Consider the following 11,035-nt stretch of genomic DNA (forward strand, 5'->3'; position numbering starts at 1 on the left):
ACAAATATATCCCGGTCTAAAACTATATTTTAATTTAGTACAAAATAAATAAATAACATTCTAGTATCGTAGCTTTATCTTTTTAATCTGACTTATAATTAAAATCAGCTTTGAGATGTTTGATCAATTTATTATCATTTATTGTATAGATCTGTGATAACCGTCAAAAGTTTAAATGAGTACTGAGTACCTGTTGTTTTAATACTGGCTATTTGATTTTGCTGGCTATTGGATTTTTTATTCGTGTTCATCTTTCGAACTCCTTTGTGAAAATAATCTATAATAAAACATAATTTTAATTATATAGTTGATAGCTCACATATTAAACTTTTAATATAAACCTTAACAATATGGATAGTATCAAAGACATTAAAAGTCCTAATGGAAATGTACTAAAAGAAGATATTCTTTTAAACATTATAAAAGAATGTTGTGCTGATGCAGAAAGTAAATTATCGCCTAAATTGGTAGGTAAAGTTAACCGAATTATAGCAGACTGTGACCTCAGTCATTATTCTAGCTTACACAAATTACACGCAGCCGATGAAAGTACTTCAACTATACTAGGTAATTTTTAAAGTTCATTTTATATTTATGATTTTAAATTAATTTGACTTAAGCCCACTTGAGCCCATATAGTAAAGGACTATATGGGCTCTTTTATAGACACATATTAGACAGTTTTATTAAAATAACGATAAATATATCAATTACAGGAGTTATACAACAAAGTGCTACAGAGTTAACTTTTGATGAACAAACAGAACTAAATCAAGCTGTAATTAACAAAATTCAAAATAAGATTCCTATATTTACATCTGAATTGGAAAAATTAAAAAACATTGCCACTGGCAGCAAGTCAAGAAAAGATGAAATAAGAGAATTACAAAATGGCTTAGATGACAAATTAAATATTTTAAGGGAACAAGAGAATGAAAAAATTGAATTAATGATGGAATGGCTGGACCATAGATTGCATGATGTGTCCAATTTTAATATGAATTCTAGTGAAATATTGTCTTTAAAAACTAGGATATTGGAATTAAAATCCAAGTAAGTAATAATCACAATCTATTACTTAGAGCCCCATGCATTGCATTGTACAAAGAGCAATGCTCCATAATCTACTAAGGGTGGAGTAGGGCTTGTAATGTAAATAAATAAACAATACTAAACAAAGTGTGCAATGTTCTGCTTTGTCTTGCCGGAGTGGAAAGAAAAATTGTAAATACTTGTTAAGAAACTTCATTTCCGTCTTATGTGTAGATTTCACTTTAAAGATACAAATATATCTCATTATTAAAACATATTTAAAAACACACATACAATATTTGTTATTTTATAATATTTTTGTTTGTTAACCATGTATTATTATTTGTTTTTAACATTTTCAATGAAAACATATAGCTCAGTGATCAGAATACTTGGACAGTTTGAAAGAGTGCAGATTCAAGTCCTGCTATGATGTTCTTTTTTATTTTAATTATTAAGCTTCACACATTTCATTTTAAGTGGCGGAACACAATGCTCCATTTTACCTTGTTACCAGAGCAAGGATGAAAATATTATATATTGGATTCTCTGGAGTGGGAATTATACCACAACTGTCTCTTTCACAATCAGATTGTGTCTCTGTGCGACAAGGGCTTGACAATCCAATTAATTCAATCCAACCAATTTTTATGTTTTCTAAAATATCATCATTGCTTACAGAATTCTTCACCTACAAATTCATCATAGTATTTTTACTGAAACAAATCAATCTATAAAAGCATATAGTGAAGTACATAAGGATCTTAAAGACAGTATCAAAGAAACTGAACAGAAGATAAAAAATTACAAAGAGATTATTGAAAGCGATCATAATTAAATTTTAAGCCCTTTTTTTATTTATTATTTTGATATTTCAAGAAGAATATAATTAATAAATATATTATATAAGTTTTTCTTTATTATTCATATATAAATATAAATGAATACACATCCCTCTAGGTTTTTTTATATACCTATAAATGTTCATAAAGTGTAATTGCTTACAAAGATAATTATTAAATAAAAAAATATTCTACAATTTAAATGTAGTGAATGCCTAAACATTTCAAAGTAATCAATCAGTTAAAATTATATTGCAATATTCTCTTACTTTTGTTGATGGATGGATATACCTAGTTAAAAAAGTATGTTGATTAATTTAATTGTGTTAAGCTGGCATGGATATCTCTAATAGTTAAAGAAACTGATGTCAATTGTGGCTAACAATGGTGTTGGATTGCATTTTCTCTTTGTAGACTTCTTTATATTTATAACTCAGGTATATACAAATTTACTCTTTTTGCTGGTAATTTAACCCAAATAAGCAGATGTTGGGTTCCGATACTATAAGAGCAATATTTCTAAATTGAGTAGAAATTGGGGAAGGGATTGTTTTAAATCTAGATTATCTGTGTCTACTCCGTAAATAGTTTGAGACATGGAATAATTTTAGTCTTTTTAAATAAATTGTATAAATATTATATGTAGTTTTTATTACTACCGTGAGTTAAGCAATCTGCCAGGTAATACATTAATTTAAATACAAATAAGCACAAAAAGTTTAACTAATTTTGATACAATTACATTATTTTTTTGAGTCTTCATAACGATAATGAAGGCCGCACGCTTTATGCTCTAATAAAATAAAGTATATATTATATACTTAATTATGTTACTGGAATCTGTATAATTGAAGTATTCTATACAATGCTTAATATTATAAATATTATTATAATATCTTGTATTTATTGGAGTATCTACTACGCCACCGACCATCTTCCTCCTGGCATTAATCCCAGCTATTGCCAGGGTCTGCCTTCCTACTCAACCTACTCCACTTTGCACGGTCTTTTGCGGTAGGTAATATATAAATAAAGTATATAAAATATAGTAAGTATAATAGATGGTTCAGTTAGTTTTCTTATAGTCGGTTTTTAAAACTGCACTTAATACTGCTATATTTGTAACTGAGGTGGTTATACTTAGTACATAAATACTAGTAAAAATTATGTCGCAGCACCACTGCTTGCCCGCACTTACTCGCTTTTCTTTCTCGTCTTTTACATACAATACCGGTTGCGCATTCGGTATTGTGTAGAATACCTAGGTATTCTACACAATACCGAATATGCAGAGCGAATTAGATATTGTATAGAATAGCGGAATATAAATTCACAGTAACAAATACTTATTATTTATTTTATCTATCACCTATTCGTAAGCGAAACGACCAAAGTTCATTGTCCACAGTTTAAATGCTGTATTATAGGTAGTTACTTAACTCTTATCTATTTCGGTGACTAATTATACTAATATCATATTTATTGTCTTTTTTTAATGTCGTATTATTTATATCATATTTGAGGAAAAATGAGTATTTAAGTACTTTGATTTTAAGAAGTATGTTAAATATTTTGTTTCTTTTGTTATTGCATACATATAATATTTTTTTATTAGTTTAATTTTGTAATTATATCGTAATTTTGTATAATAAAAATATGATGCTAAATTAAACAAGTTGAACAATTGAGGCCGTCGTGGCGCAGCGGCACAAGGGGGTGACTGTAACGCGACGGTTGTGGGTTCGATTCCCACTCGACGAAATAAAATATTTATTTACGTTTATATTTTCATTTTCTTCGCTCTCGTTGTGGACTAGCTGAACCTAGTGATAAGATACTCCGTTAACATTAAGACACTTCCATTCCCCACTTTCAGACGAATCCGAGAGATAATTGGTTGTTAAGTGCCAGAACTCAACGGCGCCGCCGCCTCATTACCAAAGCAAGAAAAATAAAAATATTATTGGGAATCGTACTCACAATCTAGGATTTCAACTCAAAAATAAAGTAACGTAAACTCTCGCTCGCATCTGTTGCAATATTGCAAATTATTAAAAACCCGTATCATTTGTATTGAGTAGTGTTAATTCATACGAACCCACTTTAATTATGATTTATTACAATTTACATTAAATTTTAAGTGACGTTCTTGGATGACTACCGTCTGTTAGATTATCTTGTCCAGCTCCAGTCGTTCCTTTGAGTTTGTGCTATGTGGATGTGCTTCTCGTATTTATTTTTAAACCATGCTTGCGATGATGTTTCCCATTTTGAAATTATTTAAGTAAGTTCATGTTTTTTACTATAGATGTACAAGTAAATAATAATAATATAATGAGTAATTGAAATTCTTCATTTTAGTAACAATAAGTAAATACTTGAAGTATGATTAATATAATAAAATGTAGTATTTTCTTAATTAAATATAGAATTTTCATTTATCTATCAATGTACATACATGCCAATATGAATGTCAACACCCATATCCGTAGTTATTTTACTAGAAAAAAAAACAATAATACAGTAAGCCATAAGGTCGATAAAGATTAGTTTCAATAATATTTTAAGGTCAAGTTCTCAATAGACATCTATTATTGTATAAATATGCATTTGAATTTATCTACACAATGTAATGTAAATAGAGTTGATTATTAATTAACTATTTAAATATTAAATTCTTTGCGCTTCCCATGTTAATTATGTATGACAGTAATATGAATTGTATTAAAAATTTGCAGTAAACTAAGTATTTCTCTTAAAACCATGAAATGTTTAAGACCGTAGTGGTACAGGGGCGACGGTTGTGGGTTCCATCCAGTTACACTCGGGAGAATGAATTATTGTTATTAATTAATATTTTCATTTCTTCGCTCTATTACCAAGGCAAAGCGCGGCGTTGAGTTCCACTACTCAACACTGCCAAAATTCGGTGAAACGGTACGGAGCGTTTTAATAGTTAATATTAGGTTCCCTTTGCCTACCCTGCTATATGGGGAATACAGCATGAATCAAATGTTAAACATACATTATTAATATTTACTTGAAAATAGTTCTAATATAGTTGTATATTCAATATAATTTCCTTGTATCTAAATGGGTTTAAAATGAACCAAGCCTATGAGTAAGCACGCTTTTGGTTGTCACGTCTAAGCTACACACTGTAAATGTATGTCACGCGTGATACGTGAAATAGATAATTTACGAAATATTATGATAACTCAAACACGTTTTCCTTTCTTATCCCTAAATTTTAAATATTTCCTAATTTTGATATATTTTTATTATCTCTTTGTATCCCTCTTTTTCATAATGCGGCTTGGCGATACTATCTGTTTTTATCTTTTAACTCATTTTATTAACTGCATGTTAGAGTTATATAGTTTATGGGCACAGGTACACCGCGTACAAGAATGTTTTTTTCATAAATTATATTAAGTAAGAAATAAGATATACCTATCCTTTTTTCGCGTTCATCATTTTGAAAAAAATATAAAGAATTTGTAAATTCAACAAAATCATCAGATGCAATGATGGGCTAATAATTAATAATGATTATGACAGCTACTAATAATTTGTTTATATATATTTTTTACTCTCAACAGTATTTAATTACTATTTACTTAATTACACAATCAAAAATTTTTCTTAAAAGATTTCCGCTTTTTTTGTTATATTTTTTCATTTTACTTTTCTCGCGTTCAAAAACTTGCAGTATCAAATACTTATGTGCAATACTAACTCGTTATTAAATAATTTTATTGACACTTTATTATTATATTATATATTCTATTAGTATTAGGTTAATGGTAATCATGATGTATCTAACGACACCTCAATTATGTAAATTCGTTCAACAGTTCCAGTGATATGAGGTAATAAGTAATATTACATACAAACATAGATACCAGATGCACGCCCTACTCCTTTCTTTACAGTCGGGTAAAAAAAGAAGTATACCTAAATCATTAAAACAGGTTCAGATATAAAAGTTAATATTAAATATTGTTATCAGTCAGTAGCTTAGTTAAATATGATATCAATATTTTATCTAGTGCAATTACAACATCAACTAAAAGTATATAGCTATGAGTATTAAATATTTGAAACTAAAAAAATATACAAATATTACACAATATTGTAAAACTAAACCATTTTTATATTATCATGATTAATAAGAAGATAATAATAGAGTTGAATAGGAATATATGGGTACTCGTATATAAGCGAACTTGTGACAACATTATTATTCCTATACATAAATGAATAATAACGCATTATTATTAATAGAGTATCATACCTCGATTTATCTCGTAGATCATATTTATCTTATTTTAAGTTGGATTTCAACTCTAGGGAATGAGTTATTTTCATTTCCGCGCTCTGGAACAAGACAAAGTGCGGCGTTAAGTTTCGGTGCATACACGCAATGTTTCGAGAATTTAAACTTTGAATTTGAAGTATTAAATGTTTCTTCTTCCTATCCTGCTATATGCGGAATGCGTCTTGAAGCCCAAAAAATCTGAGAAAAATCGAAATGATAGTAAATTTTAATTGTAATTGTGTATATTTAATGCAAGAGGCATATTTCTATAAGTCTTAAATAATCCTTAAAATGCATGGTATACCTACGTACAAAAAAAAAACAATTTTAATAGGTTTTACAGTACTTTCATATAATAACACATCAATATTGCGTATTTTTAGAGTAATTTCGAATGCATTAGGAATAGAATGGGCACCTCTTTACCTCCCCCTGGAACGCCGCCTGCAAACACTAGCGGCTGCATTCTGGATATGTTTAATTTTGTGTGGAGAAGCTACTTGCATATTTCTGTTCATACAACTTCTATATTCCACATACTGGTGGGTGGGGTTGCTGTATGGAATATGGATGCTCAATGACTTGGAGGTGTGCTGTAGAGGTGGGAGAAGGTAAGCAATATTTAATGGTGATTGGTACTTGACTCCTTTCGAAATTGTTTTACATTATTATTTATAGTTTAATAGATTCGATCCTCGTTTAATTGAACTTTTTAGGGTTCCCTATCTCAAAAGGAAAATAAACGGAACCCTTATAGGATAACTTCGGTCTCGAGATCACGTGGAGTTTTCAAATTATAATTAATATTATATACAGGTCAAGGGTCTTTTGGAACACAGAGTAAAGTTTTCGAAAAGTGAAAAATTATAGATATTTCATACAAAATTAGTGCCAACTTAAGCTTGTCAACTTTTGTAAGTTGTGCCCAACTCGCAGTTGGCAGATATTTTATGCATAAAGTTTTTGCTAGGTATAAAAGTGTATTATATATGGCAATGTTACCTTAATTAATTAGATGAGATGTGAAGGAAATCCAAAACTTAATTTTTTTACAGGCTAGAATGGGTAAGGAATTGGACAGTATGGCGATATTATTGCGACTATTTTCCTATGAAACTAGTGAAAACTACCGACTTGGATTCAACCAAGAACTACCTCTTCGCTTGCTTCCCCCATGGATTAGTTTGCTCAGGAGCTTTCAGTGCATTTTGCACTAATGCATTAGATTTTTCTAAAGTATTTCCGGGCATGACAAGTAATTTGATCACATTGGGAGGCCATTTTAGAGTACCTTTCTTCAGAGATATAATACTTGGAATTGGAGCTTGTTCGTCTTCTTTAGAAAGCTTATTATATCTTCTTGATAGAAGGAAACATCAAGGGAAATGTGTAGCGTTAATAGTTGGTGGTGCAGCAGAAGCTCTGGACTCTCATCCCGGTGAATATAAAGTTATTTTGAAAAGAAGAAAAGGATTCATCAGAGTCGCTATGATATCTGGGTAAAGATTAATATTTTTTCGATTTTTTAATACTAAGTTTTTTTTTACTCAGTTATGTACTGTAATAACTGATATTAAAATAATATTTACATCTTAACAAGTTAAACTGAAGATATTTACTTGTTAATTTATTCAGAAATGATCATTTTGTTTTTAATAGGTTTATCTTATCATTTATTTTATTTTAAGACTGTAATATTATTTTATTTAAAGAAATTTTGTTTTTACTTACAATAATAACTTTAAAATTAATATGTTTCTACCTGGCATTAAAACCGACGTTTATTGCCAAGGTTTTCCTACCGAGGTAATCCTTTATTATGCATATCTTTTTATAATAAATTAAAATTTCAAAATATTTTTAATTGAAATAAACTATTGTAAGCACATTTGAATCGCCGAATGAACATATATAAAAAAACTACCACCGGCTCGGCAGTTCTGCTGAGAACCGGCAAGAAGCGGTTGCTCTTTTCAATGTCAATATAATTATTACATAAAGCAGCATGGCAGCTATCCTGCATGACATTCAATAGATATTAATTCCACACATTTTATCGTATATATATTCTCGAATAGTAGCTATAATACCCTCCTATTTCGCTCCCTTAGCAATTGGGAATAAGCTTTACTGGTTAGTATTGTTTTTATAGTGACTTATATTTTTTGTAATATTTTGTATTGCGGAATTTTATTATACGGACTTATGCTCAGGAAAACTTTTTGGCGTTACAAGCTTATCTTTATTACTTTTGACCATGCACCATCACTATTTTTATCGTGATTTTTTTCTTCACATAAAAAAAGCCAGATTATTAATATAAATCAGAATTAAGAAGGGACCAAGAATAGATCCTTGTAGAATGAAAATTATTAATTTCCAGTGTAGAACCTACAAGCATCACGCTTACAATCAGACCACTGCACCAGGAGAGCTTCATATAGTAATATGAAGCTCTCCTCTCTGAACTCTGAACTTTTACCGCGTTGTCAAATGGACACAACTAAAAGTTATATATGACTCTGTGATACATCATATCTTTTTCTTTCTTTCAGATCTCCGCTAGTGCCAGTATTTTCTTTCGGAGAAACTGACGTTTTCCGTCCCATGAACAATCCCGCTGAAAGTTTACTGCGAAAAATTCAAGAGAAGATCCGCCAAATAACGGGAATATCACCGATGTTTCCTCTAGGACGGGGCATGTTTCAGTATACTTTTGGGGTGGTGCCGTTGAGAAAACCTGTTACTACTGTCGGTAAGTGAGCTCGATTATCGATTTTATATTGTTATATTTGTTGATATTATACTTAGGTATGAATTGTGAAACTGTTTATGCGAAAACTAGACGTTCTGTTTCATATTTCAAAGATAAACTACAATGATATGGAATATATACAGGTATTTACTGGATTTGCGTGTTGAGTGGCAGAACTTAACGCCTTGCCTCCGAGCTAGGAAAATGAAAATATTAAATATTTCATCCCCTCAAGTGGGAAGCGAACCCACAATTATACCTTACACAATGCATACATAGGTACCTAAGCTATAAATTTTACCCATCTTCTTAAGTCGTCGGATAAATAAATACTCATAGTTTTTTTATGATTATAAAGTTTTCATTATGAGCAAAAAGATGAGGTTATGATTAAAAAAACATAGTTTTATCTACCATTTTAGATATAAAAAATATTTTTATATACCTAATAAAAAGTGGTTCTTTTGGTTTGAAACTACCATATAATAACAGAATATTGGTAGATTTATACTTTTTCTTTATTCCAGTGGGAACACCAATGGAAATAGAAAAGAACCTGAACCCATCAGATGAAGAAGTAGACGCGATTCATGCGAAGTTCACCAGCAAACTGGTGGAGTTATTCGATACTGAGAAATCAAAGTATTTGAAAAACTATGAAAACACACATTTGGTTATTACGTAAACCTATAACGCGCCTTAAGTATTAGTCTTCAATTACTTGAATTATCCATTTTATTTAAGATTTTCTATTAGATCTAATATTTTTTGTATTAATATCTTATTAGAAATATATTTTGTAAACTGTTTATCAGTTTCTTTATAAAAAAATAAGTTTAAATTATGCCAATTCTTGCTTGAAATTATTTTGACCCACACATATTTTTTTTAATTTGTATATTTTATACACAAAATTATATTATGATTAAATAATCATGATGTTACAGTTTTTATTAGGTAATATATTTTTTGTTCGTTTCGTAATTATAAGTTTTTGGGTATTAAGTTAATTTTTAGTTTTTAATTACATGTAAATTATAATATAGGAAAGAACAATTTCTGCATGTTTCGTAGGAAAAAAGATCATATCATAAAATACAAAAAATAATAATAATATTATATTATTTTGTTATTTTTTTTTATTTCACATGTACTAGGATTTCAACAATAATACAACATTTATGATAAAGTTATTAATTTATAGTTTTTTTATTTTAAAAAAATAACTAGATAGGTACAGTCTTAGGCGAGCTTTGCATTTGTGTGAGTGTACTGATAGCATCGTCACATATATTTTAATTCTTAATATTTAATTTTTGTGTGACGAAGCAGTAAAAAAGAAAAAAAAAGTGAATTATTAACTTAAGCGGCATATATCAGAAAACGTCCAAAAAATAAGATAAAAAAATAATATCTTGCTTTTTCCACAAATTATAATTAATTTTATTTTAATAAGTAATTAAGAAAGATTTACTTTTCATAAAAAGTGATGTAACATTAGGTATTATGTCCGAATATGGATTTTAAAAATAGTTATTTCATAATGCTGTAAAAATGTTTAGAAAATTATCATGAAAGGAAATTACCCAAAAATATTTGATAAGAACCAAAGTTATCAATATGTATATAATTTCTTTTTATTTATGGCTCCAGATAATTGGATATGCCAGTATTTCGTTTCTATTGTACCTAATATTTTGCTATGTTAAAGTATTATCTAAAGCTAATACATAAAATTATTATAGCACTGTTTTAATTCGCAATTTTTTTATATTATTATAAAAAAGGAATAAATTTTAATTGATTTTGTTATTGTATTTTTTTAATAAATTATATTTGTATATTAGAGGCCAGTCGTGGCGCAGGCGCTGGTGTCGAGGGAAGCGCGCACGCTCAAATTCAACCACACACACAACAGAAGAAATGAAAATATTTTTTTCTCGTGGTGAAATTAATTACACAATTAGAGTATATTCCACTGTATCCTCATAATTTTTTCCAGATAGGTATAGTAAAAAAAACATTTGTTTATATTTTACTATTTTTATTTATTTTAAATATTTACATTTTATATACAAGTTTTAA

The 11,035-nt window shown here is 28.9% G+C and overlaps 2 protein-coding genes across 2 annotated transcripts; both read left to right on the forward strand.

The window, feature by feature from the left end:
• The first annotated feature begins 175 nt into the window (after positions 1–175).
• On the forward strand, positions 176–1,941 carry LOC146538051 (uncharacterized). Its single transcript, XM_085187421.1, has 3 exons — positions 176–567; positions 717–1,053; positions 1,714–1,941. The coding sequence occupies exons 1-3, from the start codon at positions 351–353 to the stop codon at positions 1,868–1,870; spliced, it is 711 nt and encodes a 236-aa protein (XP_085043547.1). The 5' UTR covers positions 176–350; the 3' UTR covers positions 1,871–1,941.
• Positions 1,942–4,000: 2,059 nt separating this feature from the next.
• Positions 4,001–10,760, forward strand: LOC146538052 (2-acylglycerol O-acyltransferase 2-A-like). Its single transcript, XM_085186283.1, has 5 exons — positions 4,001–4,158; positions 6,579–6,806; positions 7,251–7,694; positions 8,751–8,950; positions 9,478–10,760. Exons 1-5 carry the CDS (start codon positions 4,121–4,123, stop codon positions 9,633–9,635), a joined length of 1,068 nt encoding a protein of 355 aa, XP_085042409.1. The 5' UTR covers positions 4,001–4,120; the 3' UTR covers positions 9,636–10,760.
• Positions 10,761–11,035: the final 275 nt, after the last annotated feature.

This window comes from Heliconius melpomene, chromosome 6, assembly GCF_056956725.1.
Source record: "Heliconius melpomene rosina isolate 202511_hmr_F chromosome 6, ASM5695672v1, whole genome shotgun sequence".
In the NCBI taxonomy this organism is placed as follows: Eukaryota; Metazoa; Arthropoda; class Insecta; order Lepidoptera; family Nymphalidae; genus Heliconius; species Heliconius melpomene.